Source organism: Protomyctophum bolini, assembly GCF_963924005.1.
Source record: "Protomyctophum bolini genome assembly, chromosome: 6".
Taxonomy (NCBI): domain Eukaryota; kingdom Metazoa; phylum Chordata; class Actinopteri; order Myctophiformes; family Myctophidae; genus Protomyctophum; species Protomyctophum bolini.
The window spans coordinates 40,489,968-40,510,749 of record NC_137867.1 but is presented as its reverse complement, the minus strand read 5'-3'; the positions used below and the strand labels follow the sequence as shown (position 1 = coordinate 40,510,749).

General features: G+C 42.9%; 3 protein-coding genes across 4 annotated transcripts; 2 read left to right on the top strand and 1 right to left on the bottom strand.

Moving 5' to 3' along the window:
* Window positions 1–7: 7 nt before the first annotated feature.
* LOC308316453 (phosphatidylinositol 4-phosphate 5-kinase-like protein 1) lies at window positions 8–18,331 on the bottom strand. Of its 2 annotated transcripts, none has more exons than XM_080765092.1 (9): window positions 18,118–18,331; window positions 6,844–6,894; window positions 6,436–6,587; window positions 3,845–3,969; window positions 3,719–3,753; window positions 3,566–3,621; window positions 3,309–3,418; window positions 1,672–1,834; window positions 8–918 (listed from the first exon to the last, which is right to left on the bottom strand). In XM_080765092.1, exons 1-9 carry the CDS (start codon window positions 18,142–18,144, stop codon window positions 483–485), a joined length of 1,155 nt encoding a protein of 384 aa, XP_080621218.1. In that variant the 5' UTR covers window positions 18,145–18,331; the 3' UTR covers window positions 8–482. The 2 variants fall into 2 exon arrangements, with proteins under 2 accessions (XP_080621218.1, XP_080621217.1); XM_080765091.1 differs by lacking the exon at window positions 18,118–18,331 and adding an exon at window positions 8,963–9,274 and having other exon boundaries at window positions 13–918.
* Window positions 10,753–12,018, top strand: LOC308317776 (forkhead box protein J1-B-like; the record flags this gene model as incomplete). The annotated part of the gene is made up of 1 exon (XM_080767055.1): window positions 10,753–12,018. The coding sequence occupies one exon, from the start codon at window positions 10,753–10,755 to the stop codon at window positions 12,016–12,018; it is 1,266 nt and encodes a 421-aa protein (XP_080623181.1).
* LOC308317236 (phosphatidylinositol 4-phosphate 5-kinase-like protein 1) lies at window positions 13,031–17,236 on the top strand. Its single transcript, XM_080766093.1, has 10 exons — window positions 13,031–13,046; window positions 13,362–13,547; window positions 14,084–14,134; window positions 14,378–14,529; window positions 14,862–14,986; window positions 15,078–15,112; window positions 15,208–15,263; window positions 15,385–15,494; window positions 15,755–15,917; window positions 16,406–17,236. Exons 2-10 carry the CDS (start codon window positions 13,362–13,364, stop codon window positions 16,854–16,856), a joined length of 1,329 nt encoding a protein of 442 aa, XP_080622219.1. The 5' UTR covers window positions 13,031–13,046; the 3' UTR covers window positions 16,857–17,236.
* Window positions 18,332–20,782: the final 2,451 nt, after the last annotated feature.

Sequence of the window (20,782 nt, the reverse complement as noted above, 5' to 3'; positions counted from 1 at the left end):
TAATCTCAAATTGATTGATTGACAATTTTTATGAACAGTTGGAAAAGCACAGTTCAATACAAGGTCTGCTAAGAGGATTGAAATACCCAGAAATGCACTAAGACTTATTTACTTTAGGGTCCTCCATTTGCATGCAATTAGGCTGCAAGAATGACTTATGGTATTTGGAATTGGGGGAGTGCTCACTCAGCTTGAAACATAATGACACAGCCTTTAGAATATAGCTCTTATAGTAAACAGTATGTTTAGTATGTTAATATAATAGTCAAGCAAAGTTATATAAAATAATGATATGTTTGGATAGCATATGACCCTTCTGGTTGAGCTAAATAGGCCTGCATAAATAAACACAAAATATCACCATCAAAAGTATGTTAACATAAATAGGCTAGGCTTAACACAAATACTTGGTGAAATATTTACATCCATCTATGCTGTTTTTGCATTCTCCTCTCCCTTCCTATTGATCTTTTCTCTTCGTATTACTGGGTGTGGTTCTGTACCCACTGGCAGAACCTCTGTGAGTAGGCAGGGGGGCTGACAGTGGAGAAAGCTCTGCCAGGAAAGCGAGACCTTTTCCACAGATTCTCAAGCCTTTTTCTCTGTCCATAAACGGTGAAAATGTCTATGATGCCAACAAAGTAACGGTGCCGAGGCCCATCTAAGACGTGAATTGCATTTTCGAAATTTGGCAGCAGGCGACGGTGCTTGTTATGGAATTCTTGCAATTCGATTTCAGAGCTGGTCCCAGTTGCCTGGCAGTTGATCTCTTGGAGGGGGGTTGCATCACCAGTAGTCTCTCCTCGTGCGTGCTGTTGTTGGTCTGACCCACAGTCTGTAGTATCTGGTGGCCGCTGCCCTGAGTTTTCATCCAGTAAACTTAAAGGAATGGTGCAGGGAGCATGTGTCTCAGTGGGACTGTCACGCAGGTGTCCATAGAAAAGAACCAGGGGGTGAGACAACAATAATAAGCACAATAAATAGAAGGTGACATATTTTATATATCATTTTATATTTGATGATCTCTTTCTATTTTACTTAACTAAAACAACAATTTGGGTGCAATCCCGTCTTGTTTTTGGCAGCAATTTTATTTTAGTTTTAGTCTTTTGAATAGTTTTCCTTTAGTTTTAGTCATATTTTAGTCACCAGGAATTTCTTAGTTTTAGTGTAGTTTAAGTCGACTAAAATGTATTTTGGCTGGCCGTCGTGATTTACACTTGCTGAAATATGCGTTGTGAGCTTGTAGATATGCTATTTTCAGCATGCAACCAAGTGTAAAATGACTTACCGGTATATTGGATCTCTTGTCGACTAGTCCCTTCCTAACATTTTAGTCTAGTTTTTATTTGTTGACGAAATCATCAATATATTTAGTCTTAGTTTTAGTCGTCATAGCTTAGTTTTCATTTAGTCAGTGAAAAAAGGTAGTCGAAGAACATTTTTTGTCATAGTTTTAGTCGACGAAATCAACACTGCAACCTACTCTGCTTCTCAGCAGAGTATTGGCATCAACTGCAATTTATTTAAAGATGTCCCATCAGAATATAGAATATAGGACAGTCATTATTCTTTACCATGGATAAACATGATAAACATTTTGAAAACAAAAATACATGACAGAACAACTATGCCATGTTTACGATATTATATGTTTACACTAAAACCTACTTTGTAGTGCGAACAGTGTTGTTTGCGAGGGAGTATCTCCCTTCCAGCTCGTCTCGGTGCAGAGGTTGATTGGCCAACAGGAGACTGTAATCCAGCACGTTGAGCCCACGGAGAAAAGTGGTGTCAATTTTCACCTGGTTCACAAACCAGGATTTCTGGTGACCTGACAACACAGACATTTAAAATAAACCTCCCGGAACAGTAAAATCCACTGTTCATTTATAGACTTAACTCTGAGAGTGTACACATAATTATCAGTACACTCTCAATAGGTATATACATACACTCTCAAGAGTTAAATTAAGAGTTAATTTTTAGTTGCTTAACTGTACAGCCACGCACAGCTCCAACGTTGTGATCAAATATGTGGACGGTGATGGGCCTGATCGAAAATGATGACGAGATGACCTACAGAGCTGAGGTTGGAACACTGACACAGTGGTGCCAACTGCCAGGAGAACAGCCTGGCTCTCAGCATCAGTAACACAAAGGAGCTGATTGTGGATTTTAGGAGGCCCAGAGAGAGAGCACCTATTTACCATGTATCAATGGTGTTGCTGTGGGGGCACCCAGTGGCCTAGTGGTCCAGGCGCATGCCACATATAGGCTCTGGCCTGACAGCGTGTCGCGTGTTCGAGTCCCGCTCATGACGACCCTTGCTGCATGTCTCCCCCCCCTCTCTCCCTCCCTCCTGTCAATCTTCACTTGAAACCATCAATAAAGGCAGAAAAGCCAAAAACAAATCTTGGTGTTGTTGTGGTCTGTGACTTCAAATTCCTTGGGATACACATCTCAAGGAACCTGAAGTGGTCCACACACACCACAAATGTGGTGAAAAAGGCCCAATGACTGAAGAAGTTCAGAGTGAGCCTCCGCATCCTCAGAGACAAGCGGCACCACTGCCTGGGTCGGGAACTGCACCGCTGCGGAATGCAAATCACTGCAGAGAGTGGTGCGAACAGCACAGCACACCGTGAGGGGAGCTTCCTGTCCTCCAGGATATACACGAGAGATGTTGTGTGACTAAGGCTGAAAGCATCATCAGGGACATTCACCACCCCAGCCATAGCCTGTTCGAACCGCTGCCGCACCCACGGCCAGGCAAACATTACAAGAGCATCAGGAGCAGTACCAACAGACTATTGAACCGTGAAGAGTTAAGTCTGGTGACACGTACTGCACAGACTGAACTGAAATGTAGTTCAGCACTCCATTTTATATTTATACACGTACAGTCATGACTTATTTATTAGGCATTTTAGTCACAAAATTGTATCATGCAGTCATATTTTATGCCTCTCCTCTTTTAACTGCAATGGTGAGCCTGCACAACTAAAGATTTTCACTCGTACTTTTCACGCGATATGTGACAATATTGATTCCGATTCTGGATTTTACTGTGGAAATGCTTTATTTATTAATTATATAATATCACATGACACCAAATGTATACACGTTTTATTTTCAGTGAGTGATGTGGACATATATGCGAATTAACGCAAAGCACTGTATAATTTAGTATTTTGCTATAACGCAGAGAGGGAGGGAGAGTGTGTGTGTGTGTGTGTGTGTGTGTGTGTGTGTGTGTGTGTGTGTGCGCGCGCGCGCGCACGTGCAACAGACAACAAGGCTCTTACCCAATGTGATGTGCTCTCCTTCAAAGTTCTTATCCTTCAGCACCTTTATAACATGGTTTCCCTTGGCAGGATCGGTCCATCTGCCCACCTCACAGCCCTTAATGTCATATCTGAATAATCAACAGCATGTTCACCATTAAGATAACTTACTTTATATCGGGTTGTGTTTTAAAAGGTGTTTTACAAAGATATGGATATTAGTCCAGTGTATAAAAGAAAGGGGGGAAAACAGGAGGGGCGATAAGACATAGGCCTACCTAATATTGATCCTCTCATCAGGGTAAAACACACTCTGCATCACAATGAAGTACTTCTATAACAGATTGAAACAGAGAGGGTGACATAGAAACTTAAGCAATGCTCATTCATATGCATGTATTTGTTGGTGTGTACAGATCCAAATGCTGTACCTTTGTTTTGTTTGGAATAACAATCCTATGGACACCTGTGGAATGTAAAAAATATGTTTTGGGTCATCTCCATATAAACCCATTTTGAACATCCCCAACATTTGGTAGGATTCTTTTGACTCTTACCTAGGAACTTCACTATTAGAGAATGGGGGTATTTCTCCAAGTGGTCCATATATGCCTGCAGGTTAGACAGAAGGAACTGCACCTCCCGCTTGCTCTGTGTCTTTAAGAAGAACCTCTTATTATTCCTATAGAACCAGGGATACAGAATTGAGAGCATAATATGAATACTGTGTTCGGTAGACTGTCAGCAGTGTGGACGTTTCTTTTTTCAAGTGAAAATGTAGGTTTTGTCTGTGGCACTATAATTATTTTAACCCCTAACCCCCATGTTATACTTTTTTGTACTGTATGATGGTGTCACAAGCTCACAGCACGTTGCAGATAGGCTATAGATTTAGCTAAAAAATAATGAAAAAAGAAAAGAAAGGTCGCAGTTAACTATGGAATCGTGCAATCCCTGTCAAGTGTGTCACACACACCCCTGGTGAGAGCACGTGACATCATCAGGGATGGAGATCCCTGATGTAATCAATATTGGCCAGCAACTGACCTCAAATCTCAAACCCTTAGAACTGCAGCCTGGTGTGTATGTACCTGTACGTGCGTGCATGCATGCGTACGTACAATATGCATGCATATATATTATTAGAGAGTAAAATAGAAACCTTTTTTTCCCCAAGCAATTTGTAAGGTGCAGAGACTGTGCAAGCCTCTTCTACACACCACACCTATACAAAACCCCCAATGTCCCCCACCAGACTGTAATAGGCATTCTCTACTTTAATGCGAGTTGCCATTATCCCCTTTGACATCAACAAGGGATCAACCGACCTCTGCACCTGATTCTTCCTCGTTTTCCAAATGGCCAACTAACTTAAAGGAGCATTCAGTGATTTGGGTGATTTGGAAAACCCCCGGTCCGTCCGGTAACAAGATGTGCACATGCACGCACTACAGTGGGGGGACGCGACAGGCCAACAGCACGCACACCAAGACCCGCCCCCGCTCGATCATGATTGGAGGAAGGCCCCTCTCTATCCTGATTGGATAAAGGGCCTTAAAGGCTGGGCCAACTATAGCCAAAAACGAGAAATACGTTTTTTTGACAGTGCAGTCATCAGGCAGGCCAGCAATGTTCCAACGGCCTATCTGTGCCTGGCAGTTGCTGCTACCGCCCTAAATATAGACCATTTATCAGTTGGTAATAATACAATACGGCTTGCATTTTATTTTAAAAGATTTTATTCCTATTTTTTTCCCCTCTCTCCTCATTCCCCATCCCAGATATCTTTCCTGCCCAACTCAAACATATCTACAGCCGAAATAGTCATCTCAACCAACACCAGAGAATTCATACAGGCTTGAAGCCCTACGCCTGTGACCATTGTGGGACTAGGTTCAGCCAGAACATTAATCTCAAACAACACCAGAGAATTCATACAGAAGAGAAGCCCTACCACTGTGACCAGTGTGGGACTAGGTTCAGCATGAAAAGTACTCTCAACCGTCACCAGATAATTCATAAAGGAGAGAAGCCCTACCACTGTAACCAGTGTGGGAAATGGTTCAGCCAGAGCAGTACTCTCAAAGATCACCAGATTTTCTAATTACATTTCAATGGTACAATGTTCAAAGCCAAAAAAACAATATTAGTCCACTGAATCAACTATAGATTTAATCTCAACTCAAAGTTAAAAGTCAAAGTTTAGGTTTAAGTTACGTTTAGGTTTAGGTTTAGTGAGGTTAAGGTTAGGTCTAGGTTCAGTTAGTGAGGTTAAGGTTTGGTTTAAGCTCAGTTTAGTGATGTTAAGGTTAGGTCAAACGTGTCCCTTGTGCCTGCTTTTATAGACCCATGTATTTAAAGATTTGTGATCCCCCCCACTCCATCTTGTACAGACACACTACACTACACATTGCATATTCATGTCATGTCATGACAAAAAATGTACTTCTTGATATCTAAATAATAATTCAGCAAATGTCTGAATGTCTGTCTGAATGTCTGTCTGAATGTCACTGACAGCGCATTATCTCATCATTAACTGCACGAATCACTCCCACTTTTCACACAGGCATGGACCATAATTATATGGACGGCGTAACGGAGCCCTTTTCCCCATTTGACACATTAATGATTACTAATGAATTTATTAGTGAATTAACCTCGCACCTCCGTCCCTTAGCGACACCTGCATCACAGGCCACCGTTATCACCGTTACCCCACTGGCATGCTTCCTCTAGCTACCGCTGCAACACAACAAAATGTGCCCTATACAATTTGGCGCCGCGTGTGTGTGTGTGTGTGTGTCTCCTAATACACAGCACAGCCGTTGTCGTCTATCTCCGACCGAGCCACACTATTGGCACACATCTCTCCATGCAAAACAAAATCTGCACGCTCCCAGAATGAACCTAGCCTACTTTTTACCGACTCAACTGTCATATTTCACTGTTCAAATATTGTTTTTACATCACTCCAACCCCCTCAGGCCAGGAGGCGGTGTGTGTGTGTGTGTGTGTGTGTGTGTGTTGTAGGCCTACCTGTAATATACCGGTACCGGTATTTACTTATTAACAGGGGGGAGAAATGTCATAATGTTAGTCAGTGTGTCTCTAAATGTACAGTATGTGTCCCAGAGGCTATACTCACGTGACAAAGAAGTCTGCCTTGCTCTTTGAGTTGCTGACAAACTGAAGATAATTCCCGTTAGACAGGGAGTGTTGGTATTCCTCTTCTGTCAACCCAAGGGATGATCTCAGATGGGCAAACACTGGCCCTGCAAATGTTTGCATCTCAAAATCCTGCACACATAAAATCCAGTCAAATTATTATTTCTTTAAGATTCTTTATTTTTGTTTTATTCCTCTTGGAATAATGTGGGTGCATGGGTTTAAACTGCCATGTAGGACAATAAACAATGAATAATTAACATTTGAAAAGAAAACAGCCAAACCTTCATTGTCAAAAACAAAACAAACATTATAAAAAATTCCTGTAATTGCAAATTTGCCAATGCCTAGAGAATTTTACAGATTCAAAGTGTTGACGACCACTCACCTCATGAACTTGAGTCTCCTGTGCTTTGAAATGCTCTGCTGCAAGATCATGCTGGATAAAAATTCAAAAGTACATAGTGTAAATATATAAATATAGAAAGCATTTTCCTTTCTTTATAATATATTGTTTATCCCACAATTTTGTAACCCATTTTTCACCCCTGTGTCAATCATCTAATGTGATCCTGGGCTCTACACATCCTCCGCCAACCTGGGGAGAGCAACGGACTTAACTCATGCTTCCTTCATGCGTGAGTGTCCAAGTTGCTCATTTACACCTGACAGGGGGGAGTTTCCCTGGTTGGACATAGCGCGTGGAAGGAACACGTTATTCCAACCAGTTCTTTTCCCCTCCATCAGGCGCCCCAGGCTGGCCAGGGGGAGGCAGTTTAGAGACCAGGATTACTGCATGTTTTTGTGAGGGTATCTACCCTAGGGGACACGGGGAGAACATGCAAACTCCACACAGAAAGGCCCTTTCGCCAACCCCGCCTTCGGGTATGGGCACTGATGACGCGGAGGAGGGAACACGCCGCCAGCACCCACAGTGCCCCGAGCGGGAATCGAACCCAGGACCTTCTAGCTGTGAGGCGACAGCACTACCAACTGTGCCACCGTGCCCCGCATTTTCCTTTCTACATTATGAACCACTACTTGATTATTACTAGAAATCTGTCGGTCCTTGTGCCTTTTATAGGCATATAGGGATCTCTGTCAGTCGTTTTAAAACTTTATACAATTTTTATCCCACGATTTTGTAATCCATTTTTTCACCCAGTGTCAATTATCTAATGTAATTCTGGGCGCATGCTCCATTCTATGCATGAGGAGTCCAAGCTGCTTCTTTTCACCTGACAGGGGAGACAGGGGACAAAATATTTGACAATGGCATTTATTTGATCATTAATGGGCTCTCCCCAAATCCGCTTTAGTAATTAGAAAGGGCATGTGGCATATATTGCTCTCCTAGACTAGTTTAAATTTACTGAGACACAGACACAGCCAGTCACGCACGCTGCGTGTGCCCACCTCAGCACACCATTAAGGGATTTGGCCAGGCCTTATTGTCAATAGCCATCAGACTCTACAACCAATACAACCATTTGAAGAAGTTAAGACTTGATGTTATTTTGGATTACTGACTCAGGCTTTGACTCTGGTGCACGTGCACATAGATGTACATTACAGACTACAGAACCTTAGGTACATATGATATATTCATCCACACATTGACTGCTGATTGATTGCACATACAGTATAGTATGATACATGATATACTCACTGTTGAAGCATGCTGTTGACACTGTACATTATTCAATGGTGATAGACTTCTTATGTATTCATTGGTACATTTAGACCTGTATTTATTGACACATACACATGCACATATAGTACTGTGAGATGGAGGGTGACTGATTTAAACACACCTGGCCTGAGTCAAACTAGAACTGGACTCAGAGCTGGGTGTGGCTGCACACCTGTTGTGCATGGACTTGATCAAGGCACAACAGGATAAATCAGTCATCTCCACAAACACTCAAGAGATAGCCTCTGTCTGGACAGCTAGTGGAGAGCTATCGCCTCTCCTGTGTAAAATGTCATATGTTGAGTTATTCCTTGCACTGAGAGGAATAAACCAGTCTACTTAAGAAAGCTGCCCTGTGTTGTGTCCTTATCCTCAGGGCAAGGAAGGACATTATACACAGGAGAGGCGATAGCTCTCCACTGTCCGGACAGAGGCTATATCTCTTGAGTGTTTGTGGAGATGACTGATTTATCCTGTTGTACTTGTGCCTTGATCAAGTCCATGCACAACAGGTGCACAGCCACACTCAGCTCTGAGTCCAGTTCTAGTTTGACTCACGCCAGGTGTGACTGTTTAAATCAGTCACCCTCCATCTCACAAGTACACTGTCACATACTATTATGCTAAACCATGTATTTAGAAACGGTGTACCCAGTGCAGACATCTTCTGCCAGAACCTAAGCCTATAAATATTTTAAATGTTAGCCTATATTATAGCTATTTTGGTTTGCATCTGTATTTCACTCTCTGGTGTTGCTGCTAAGACAATAGAATTTCCTCCTAGGGGAGTTAATAAAGGTTTATCTTATCTTACCGGGGCTGGGATGTCAATACTAGGCTGGAGAGCTGCGTGCAGGGCATTTTTCATCACTGAGGTGAGATGGTAAAAGTCGTGTTCCGGGTTGATTTCAAAAACACCTTGTGAAAAGGTTGGTGAATGACACAGGGCTACATAAAGCAGACAGGTCCACACATACATTTTGGGTATTTTATTTACCTCCCAAAAGACAGTGCAAGACGGCGACGAATATAAAAATAAATAAGACTGGAAAAAACAACAAATCAAGACTTAAGAAACAGAAATACAGGCTATGCCCTTTCTATTAACTGGTGTTGTCACCTGCAAATCCCAAGCCAAACTGGCTTGAACTTCCCCATGAGGCCTCACCTGTAGCATGCCTGCCTTTCAAACAGGTTTAAACAGGTTTATCCACCAAGCAAAATGAAACCAAGCTAATTTTCAATACATACAATGCATGCATATTTCAGGCGTCAAGCAGATACCGGTACAATAAAAATGCAAAATAACAGGAACAAACACCCCTCCTCCTCTACAGTGCTTGGCACCTTCCAATCAACAGGATTGCCAGCACTGAAGTGCAGAAGTGCAGAGGAGAGACAGATAAAGTGACCATTCCTATCACCCTATTAAATATACAGCAATGCTTAAAAACATTGAAATGAAGGGCGTTAAGACACCATGCCACACAAACGTCGACAAACCACAGTCACTTCTCAAGCCGTCCAGCCATTATAATTAGTAATTGGAAAGCATCTGTGTGTGTGTGTGTGTGTGTGTGTGTGTGTGTGTGTGTGTGTGTGTGTGTGTGTGTGTGCCTGTGCGTGCGTGTGGTTTGGGCGTGCGTGTGGTTTGGGCCTTCGTCTATAGGGCACGGGGTGCCGTGTCGTGCCCTACAGGCATAGACTCTATCCTCGATTGCCATCTCGGATGACAGCACCACCCCCTTTGCGTCCGCATTTTCCGGGCCCCAGAACCAACATTACCCCTTTTCTTTGTCATATGTTTCATTGCAGCAACAATGCTTGACAGGATTGAACTATTAACCCAGGGGTTCACACTGTTCAACATGCATACAACATTTGTCTTGTGTCTTGTCCGTGTTTAGTGGCCGCCCCCAATGCATTTCCAATGGAAGTCACATGGTTTGACAAAACATTTTTGTTTCATGCAGGAGAGGGGGGCACAACACAGCCATCAAACAAAAATGTTTTGTCAAACCATGTGACTTCCATTGGAAATGCATTGGGGGCGGCCACTAAACACGGACAAGACACAAGACAAATGTTGTATGCATGTTGCAACAGTGTGAGTGAGGCCCTACTCAAGGCCCTCCTGGGTATGTGTCAAGATGGTATTGTGTCAGACAATTTTCCTAACAATTAACACCGATGTGGCCTTGATACGTTATATTTAGGTGAGTTTGAAGTTACAATGTGTTTCTGATGTTAAACACAACATAAACCGTTGCCTAACATCACTGATTTGTGCATGTGATCCCCCTGGGGGGCCCTGATATGGCCATTTATGGGCATATTGGTCGGATCGGCAGTGTGGCGTAGGCGCAAGCCAGAATATAATTAAATGTGTTGAGAGTTCAGAGAGCAATTGGCAAATGTAACCGGTACATCAATCTCCCGCATCATTTGTCAATAACTTACAGTATTTCCGAGATAATTATTTTAGCTACAGATTAACAGTTAAAACGGATTTGCACCTCACCAGTACTTAAAGTAGGATATTTATCTGAGGTCAATACTGCTAACTTTGATTTGAATGAGCTTTTGCATCCACATCAGATCAAAATGAATACCAGCAGTGACAAGTTTAATGACAATCGTCTGGCATGTTACCCAGAAGACCAAGGAAACGGTTTGGTTCACCTGGACGACAGCCTAACAAGCCTCCACTGGCTGCAGGACTTCTGCATTTCCAACAACGTCCCTGGGGGAAACTGCAGCAACTTCGATGACTCGAACATTAGACAACCCGGGTACCCCCAGGGCTACTCTCCGTCCAACCCAACGGCTGGAGACACAGCTGCCACTGGAGTGCCTCTAAACCATGGGAGCCCTATTACCTCCAGCAGCGATTCCACAGACAAAATGTATGGAATAAATTACGAAGAAACCGAGTACCTGCATATCCCTCTACCTGGTTTGCCGGTGGAAGTCCACTACAAGACACACCCCAAAGTCAAACCGCCTCACTCCTACGTCTCGCTCATCTGTATGGCCATGCAGGCCAGCAAACGGCCAAAAGTGACCGTCTCCAGTATTTATAATTGGATCACGGACAATTTCTGTTATTACAGACATGCAGATCCCGGCTGGCGCAATTCCATTCGTCACAATCTGTCATCCAACAGTTGCTTTAACAAGTTGCCCAGGCAGAAGGATGAGCCCGGTAAAGGAGGCTTCTGGCAGATTGACCCCCAGCACGCCGACATGTTGCAAAATCATGGCACCGTCAGGCGCAGGAGGATGTCCGCCAACTACTGCAATTGGTTGGCGGAGTTGAAAGGACACAGCACTGTGGGCTACCACGTGTCCCAGAATGAATATCCGTACCAAGGTGGCGTTGGGACAAGCACCAAAGGTGAACACCTCTCTGCCAAAAGCAGCGAGAACGATGCCTGGAGTATGCCTCTACACCTCGGGAGCCATATTATCTCTGGCAGCGACTCCACAGGCATGCAGACACTCGCGAGTTATGGACAAACTGGACACCCACATGTTCCCCTACAGCCATGTCCACTGGTGGAGGGCCCGGCATCCCTGGGCTATCACCACCGTTATGTGGACCATCCTGGTGCGACTGTGGAGGGCCACATCCAAATGAGAGGCCCCCAAGTGCCCCAGCAGCAGCATTCACACCAGGATCCCTTACAACTACAACAACACCACCAGCCACTGCACTATTTCGAGGAGGCATGCACGTTGTTTCCAGAACAGCCCATTAAGGAGAACCAGGTACACCCCTGGGGAGAGATGAAGAAGCAGCAGGTAGTCCCACTGATGTTAGATCAGGGCTTTGTCCTTCAGTGGAAACCAGTGGAGGCATACCTGTAACAGGGGGGGTCTTCATTTATCTGACAATTAGTCCAAATCCTATCCTAAGTTAAGTTAGTGAGAAAGAATTATGACACAAGATCAAAGTGGTCGGCTATGTGAAAGTGTCAATAAGTGGTAGTTCTTTAGTGGCAGACTATGACGTTTTTCAAAAATATAAAACATTTCTGATTCCCGATGAAGCCAGGCAAATTGACATAATACTGTATAGTACCATGAAAACATTTGTGTATAATAAGGTGCAACAAGAAATTACAGTAAGTGTTTTTATGACATCACTGCTGTTATGTCAGTACTGTGACATCAGGCATCTCCGTATTTGGGCAACATTTCAGCCCAAGATGCTCGACTTGGGCATGTTGAAGTGAAACAGTTTCATGTTGAGTCAGTAAATGAGAGGTAAGCATGTTCGCTAACATGTAGCTTTGTGTGGACATGCCTATGGTGGGTGGATGTATATGAGATCTGCTTCCATACGATACCATGTTCACGATGCGATTTGCTCACAATTTCTTTTTTTACTAAACGATATTCCATCCAGGCCAATTATTATTATTATTATCATCATTACAATTATTTTAAGATATGGAAGGAATTGATAACTAAATAATAGCCCAATAATTAAATAAAAGGTCACAGACAACTTGCGCACGTGGAGCACATCTAAGAAATCACCCGTCACTATACCAGTAACTAAACCACACCTAAAACTAAAGTTTAAAGAACACACACAGAGCCACTGCTCTGCCTAGCAGCCAGGAGTTGAACGTGCAACATATGTTTCTCAGGCCCAAATACAACAGGCAGTGATTGGCTACCCATCATTACCAGAATCATTGATGCTCTGTATTTACAGTGCCATGTTTGATATCAGCTTTGTTTGTTTTAATCTGAGTTCCAGTAGTGAAATAGTTGGCCTGGATACGCCCATACTGCCGCACCCTGCAGGGCTTGCCCAACCAGTCTGGAATGCAGCACTTGACTCTTCAATTCCTGAATGAATAGTCTCCACTTCACTTCACTGTAAGGTAAGAGATCAAATAATTCTTACCTGACATATCTCAGATAAAACATTAAAACAGTCTTATTTACGTTTGAATTAGGCAAGGCGAAACACACATTCTTGAATATATAGGATGCTGTACACTACCGTGTGACTTTTTAGAACTATAACCAAGGAAAAGGCAACCAGGTAAGAGCTTTGTGAAGAATATACAAAACAGGTGTGACCATGTAGCAGCTTGTTAATTCACTTTTTCCGTGTCCATTGGAAACAACAGATTTACGAATTTTGCCTGAACCATAAATCAATCCTGTCAAAAATTGTTTCCGAACTGAAACAGATGACAAAGAAAAGGGGTGATGGTGGTGGTTCTGGGGCCCGGAGGCGGTGGAGGCATCTGAGACAGCAATGCAGGATGTTAGGTGTTTTTGAAATCAACCCGGAACACGAGTTTCACCATCTCACCTCAATGATGAAAAATGGCCTACACGCAGCTCTCCAGCCTAGTATTGACGTCCCAGCACCGGTAATGAACCTTTATTAATCTTGATCACAGTGGGGGAAGTTATTGTCTTAGCAGCAACACCAGAGACTAGAGAGTGAAACAGGAGTAAGAGCCAAAATAAAATAGAATAAAACTAAAGTTAGGCTTAGGTTCTATACAGTCTATCAGTAAATACTAAGTCTAATTGTACCAATGAATATCTAAGAAGTCTATCACCATTGAATATAATGTACAGTGTGCTTCAACAGTGAGTATCTGGGAAATATACTGTGCAATCTATCCATAGTGAATGTGTGAATGAATATATGTACAGTATAGCAACAGTGAATGTATGAATTGATATATGTACCTATGGTTCTGTACTAGTGTACTGTATATAAGTGCAAGTGCACCAGAGTCAATGCCGGAGTCAGTAATCCAAAATAACATTTTCAATTCTTAACTTTAGATGGGGGTTAAGCTTGGTTGTGGAGCCTGATGGCTATAAAAGCGCCACTCAAAAATTAAAATAATTAAATACGTATATTTACACCATGTACTTTTGAATTTTTATCCAGCATGAACTTGCAGCAGAACATTTCAAAGCAGAGGAGACTCAAATTCATGAGGTGAGTACTGAGTGGTCATCATCTCTCAACAACAATTTGAATCTGTAAAATTGTCTATTATAGGAACTTTTATTGGGTTGTTTTTTTAGAATGTTTGTTTTGTTTTTAACAATGAGGCCTTTTAGACATGCCTCAAATATTATTTCCAGATAATGCTATTATAATAAATCCTATTCCAAGAGGCATAAAACATAAATAATAATCTTAAAGAAATAATAATTTGACCGGACTTTCTGCGTGCAGGATTTTGAGATGCAGACATTTGCAGGGCCAGTGTTTGCCCATCTGAGATCATCCCTTGGGTTGACAGAGGAGGAATACCAACACTCCCTGTCAAACGGTCATTATCTTCAGTTTGTCAGCAACTCAAAGAGCAAGGCAGACTTCTTCATCACGTGAGTATAATTATGCCTCCTACAGTACTGTGCATACATGCATACAAATGCATGTATAAATGGTTAAAAAAAGGTAAATGGTGCATTTATATAGCGCTTTTATCCAAAGCGCGCATAGAAAAGCAATACATCTCTGCATTATAGTTACTGCTGCTGCTGCTTTTTCTTTGCCAAACAAGTTTTATCCTGAGGGCACTTTTGCTGTCATTGTATTGTATTTGTTCCAGTGTAAGTCATTTGTAGCTTGTAAACTATGCTTTCAAAGAAACGTCCACACTGCTACCGAACACAGTATTCATATTATGCTCTCAATTCTGTATCCCTGGTTCTAGGAATAATAAGAGGTTCTTCTTAAAGACACAGAGCAAGCGGGAGGTGCAGTTCCTTCTGTCTAACCTGCAGGCATATATGGACCACTTGGAGAAATACCCCCATTCTCTAATAGTGAAGTTCCTAGGTAAGAGTCAAAAGAATCCTACCAAATGTTGGGGATGTTCAAAATGGGTTTATATGGAGATGACCCAAAACATATTTTTTACATTCCACAGGTGTCCATAGGATTGTTATTCCAAACGATACAAAGGTACAGCATTTGGATCTGTACACACCAACAAATACATGCATATGAATGAGCATTGCTTAAGTTTCTGTCACCCTCTCTGTTTCAATCTGTTATAGAAGTACTTCATTGTGATGCAGAGTGTGTTTTACCCTGATGAGAGGATCAATATTAGGTAGGCCTATTTTCATTGTTTGTTATAATGATGTTTTTTTTTTACTTCTGTTTTATAAATTGGACGATTCTAGCTTATAAACTAAGTTGTCTTAATGGTGAACATGCTGTTGATTATTCAGATATGACATTAAGGGCTGTGAGGTGGGCAGATGGACCGATCCTGCCGAGGGAAACCATATTATAAAGGTGCTGAAGGATAAGAACTTTGAAGAAGAGCACATCACATTGGGTAAGAGCCTTGTTACCACACACACGCACACCCCTTATACGGTAAAAACTAAATTATGTGCTTTGCATATGACCATTGATCACTCACTGAAAATAAAATGAAACGTGAAAATGCCTACATTTGATATACACATTATATTTGTCTTACTCTGTGTATGTATACCTATTGAGAGTGTGCTGATAATTAAGAGTTAAAAATCAATAAATGAACAGTGGATTTTACTGTTCCGGGAGGTTTATTTTAAATGTCTGTGTTGCCAGGTCACCAGGAATCCTGGTTTGTAAACCAGGTGAAAATTGACACCACTTTTCTCCGTGGGCTCAACGTGCTGGATTACAGTCTCCTGTTGGCCAATCAGCCGCTGCACCGAGACGAGCTGGAAGGGAGACACTCCCTCGCAGACATCATTATTCGCACTACAAAGTAGGTTTTTGTGTGAACATTATAGTTAAACATATATTATAACCTAAAACATGGTGTAGATGTTCAGCCATGTATTTTTGAGCGGTGCTTGACCGCTCCAATGACTGGCCACATGTGTGTCTGTCTCCCCATGGGGCATGGGCACATTTGAGCCGACAGCCGGCGGACAGAAGAAGCTGTGTTTTACATCATTTCCGAGTTTTTAGACAGCTGGTGGATGGAAAAGAAGCTCCACCCCCGCGGCTGACTGCCGCAGAGGAGAGCGATTCCGGGAATCTGTCCGTCAGGCCAAAGCCTAGCCTATATGTGGCATGCGCCTGGACCACTATAGGCCAGCAGGCGCCCCTCTGATGGGACATCTAAATAAATTGCAGTTGAAGCCAATACTCTGCTGAGACGCAGAGCAGCATTGGGGGTAAAATATGTCACCTTCTAGTTATTGTGCTTATATTGTTGTCTCATCTATATCCCCTGGTTATTTTCTGTAGGTCCCTGGATCTGGATGACAGTCCCACTGAGGCACATGCTCCCTGCGCCATTCCTTTACTGGATGACAACTCAGGGCAGCGGCCACCAGATTCTACAGACTGTGGGTCAGACCAACACCAGCACGCACGAGGAGAGACTACTGGTGATGCAACCCCCCTCCAAGAGATCAACTGCCAGGCAACTGGGACCAGCTCTGAAATCGAATTGCAAGAATTCCATAACAAGCACCGTCGCCTGCTGCCAAATTTTGAAAACGCAATTCACGTCTTAGATGGGCCTCAGCACCGTTACTTTGTTGGCATCATAGACATTTTCACTGTTTATGGTCTGAAAAAAAAGCTTGAGAATCTGTGGAAAAGGTTTCGCTTTCCTGGCAGAGCTTTCTCCACTGTTAGCCCCCCTGCCTACTCACAGAGGTTCTGCCAGTGGGTACAGAACCACACCCAGTAATATGAAGAGAAAAGATCAATAGGAAGGGAGAGGATAATGCAAATTAAGTATTGTGTTAAGCCTAGCCTATTTATGTTAATATGTATTTTGATGGTGATACTTTTGTGTTTATTTATGCATGCCTATTTAGATCAACAGAAGGGTCATGCTGTCCTAACATCATTATTATTTTATATAACTTTTCTTGACTATTTATTATGCAATTATTTTAACTAAAGATTAAAGATACTGTTTACTATAGTATTTACTATACTACAATCAAAAGGCTGTGTCATTATGTTTGCAGACAAGCTGAGTGAGAACTCCCCCAAATACCATGAGTCATTCATGCAGCCTATAACTGTTACTGCATACAAATTAATCTAATGCAATACTGCAAATAAACCTCTGTTCCTTCATGTATATTAATTAGCAATTTCTCATGAACACACACATTATACATAATAAGTAAAGTAACTAGTTACTTTTATCATTTAGTAACTAGTAAAGTTAGTTAAGTAACTAGTTAATTTTTGAGAGCAGTAACTTTTTTTAATTAGCTTGCCCATCTTGGAGCATACATACACAAACTCAACTAAGTTGCAAGACCCATGCGCCATGCTCATGGGTGCCAGCGCTCAAAATAAGAGCGATTATCACCAAAAGCATATTGGGGGATTTGGGAAATTGTTTGGCGAGTACTACCCACACGTTTTGCTCATTCCAAGATTGCACAAGTTAGGCCTATACCTTGTTCGTTGTATAACGATAAAACATGATATAAAATACAATACCAACTGGTAGTATATTATTGAAGGGGAGAAATAATCAACCAAAGTTTAGTTTCCAAACTTTTTGTGAGTAGTTAATATAATCATCAGACTTAGATTGGCTCAGATCTATTGACTTCTAACTAAGCTATAGGACCTGTGCATATTTTGCAGACTAAATGACAGTGGCCGTCACCATGTCTGTCCAAATTAATATTAAAAAAATCACACTTGTGAAGTGAGGGGCGCTCTTATCATCATATATCATCCATCCATCCATCTTCAACCGCTTATCCGTAGTCGGGTCGCGGGGGCAATATATCATATATATTTTAGATAGATCATCACATTCAGTCATTACTGCTAATCACAATTGGTGTCCTCACTTTTTATCCTCAATATGTATATTGCTCAGCCAATCACATCATTGCTATGGGGTCCTCAGCCAATCAAGTGTGGTGTGCTATGTGGTACACACAAACACACCAAGCAGGGCATAGGTCAAAAATTACCTTAAAATATAGAGCAGGCCGAGTCATTCAGGGGAAACCTTGTTTCTTAGCTCAAAACACCATGTGTCTGGCCTGGGCTGTGGCTCAGCGGTCCATGCACCTTGGCTGGTAGCCCGAGTCTGGCAGTGTGCCGTGGGTTCGACTCCCGATCCCGACGGCCTTTACTGCATGTCACTCCCCCATCTCTCTCCCCCATTTCCTGTCAGCCTACTGTCTGTCCCTCTATAAAAAATAAAAAATAAAGGCGAAAGCCACAAAATAATCATTAAAAACCAAACAAAAAAACACAATGTGTCACATATAGGCCATAGGAAATAACATTGATGGAGCACGGTGTCAGCCTTTAGGAACGCCAGGAATGACAATCACCTTGGTTCTAATTACATTGCTACTGTGACTGTCACCACCATGTTGAAACAAAGTGCCCTGTTCTCATTAACCCACCCACCCACAAGTCACTGGCTTGCACCTCAGTAAACCCTCAGCATGTTTCCAACGGTCATCGCCATCATAGCTTTATCAGTTTATTTCGAGTACGTTTCCTCATCTCATTCCCAAAAGAAAATGGGTTGCTTCAAAGTCAACAACTGCAAATGCATCATGAAGGACGGCTCGGGGGTGATCAACCTGAAGGCCATGGGCGACCCCGAAGGCTTCCTGGGGCGTTGGAAGCCTGTGGAAACAGACTTCACACCACCCAACGAGGAGATCCTCTTCTCCTTCAGCCCTTGCCTGGCCTTCTCGGAGCCGGACGACCTCGTGGAGCCGGACTGTAGTGATGTTGCTGCTTGCCTCATTGTCAGGTGCGGTATGTGCATTTCTTTTTAGCTACATTGCATAATTACATGAGGCATAATATAAGCTTTGATTGATTGATTGAATACTTTGCCTACTGGGCACTTTTATGAAGGGGGCCATGGGGAACTGGGCCCTTGAAGTGGGTGCCACATAGGGTGCAGGATGTGGCCACAGTGCCCAGTTCTCCCCCAAACCCCAGGAGCAGTTATCTCAATAAAGGACAGGCCTATTCTCAGTTATCTGGCTACTACCCTTTTATATTTCTCCACCCTGCCTTGTTATTGTGGCAATATAAAGGGAACCTAAAATTCATCCTAAACCATATGACATTGTCTCCATCTGCTGGCCATTCTACATACTGCATCTTATTCATTTCTTTCTTTGTTATTGGAACAGGTATAGGGTCAAAGTCAACAGATACATTAGCCGCTACATGAACTATGGAAGTCATGAGGGGAATGAGTTTCACTACAACGACAGTACAATGACGTTGTCCGTCTCGTATTTTGGTAAGCTACGAATACAACTGCTCCCTTTCACTTTACAGTGGTAGGTCATTAGTGATTCCAACTGTTGCCTGTGTGCATATTATGTTCTCTCCCTGTCAATTAGTCCCTTCTGCCAATCTGCAGCAGCCACTTGACTCACTGAATTGCAGACTTGGTTGGTGAGATGCCATTTTCACTTTTGATTCCACATAAGTTTGCAGTGGACACAAAGCAATGGCAATGGACACAAAGCAATGTCAAGTGGGTGTCACAGTAGGCCTATGAGGGAAGAGGGAGAAATGTACCTCACAGACTGTGGCCTTGTGGTTAGAGTGACCACCCTAAAACTGGGAGGTCGGGGGTTCGATCCCTGGCTGGGTCATACAAGACTGTAAAAACGGGACGCAATGCCTCCATACTTTGCACTCTGCATCAATGGGTTGGATTGGGGGGGTCAAATCAACTAATCAGATGATTGCGGAGAACAAATTTAATTGTGGTAAAATGTGTGACAAATCGTACGACTTTGACCAACTTGTTATGACTAATCTCTCTCAGCCCTAGCTCACGCTCACGGTGACCGGCCACGGACCGTGGTGCACTATCACTGCAGTCCAAATACATCCGTGTCCTTCATTCAAGCCCTGAGCCTGAAGACAGACGAGCCCCTAGAGGTCTGGGTGGAGAGCCCTTGTGCTTGTGCAAATGCCTGTGCCATGGGGGACCTCGGTCCCGGCACCATCTTCCTCATCCTGCTTTCCCTCAGTGCTGCTGCCTACTTCATCCTTGGTAAAAAATAAATAATAATATTAACAACAAAAAAATATTTTTTCTACTGTGTTAGTGAGGTGAAGATGGCTCAGCCAATCAAGAGCACGTACCTCATAGGGTTAGCCCCTCATTGCAACATCCTGCGGTTAACCGATGGCCGACGGATGCCTTTACTTCCTCAACACTATAAAATAAAAAGGAAGAATGACTAGAGAAAGATGACATCTACAACTTCCACTTTCTGCTCGGCAGGCACCTGCGCTCTGAGGCCCTTCCGGACTAGCAGCGGGGTGCAGATGGCTCCAGAGGAGAGCGTGTGGTGCATGCTCTGTTATCTCTTTACCGAGAGAAAGGCAGGCCGGACGAGGAGGAAGAGGCACTGCTCCAGCAGAGATGACACACTTTGAGATGTGGTAGTGAAAGCATAGCATCATAAATGAGCTCTCAGAGAAACTGGGGCAGGTATGTTTGCCTTGCTCATCAATAAATTATTTGAATTTTTTACCAAAGACAGAGTGCCTTGGATTCCCTTTTTTCTTTTCAAGTCTGCAAAGTACACCTTTGACAAACAGAACAACAAGGAAAGATACCTTTTGTCTATGGGGCAG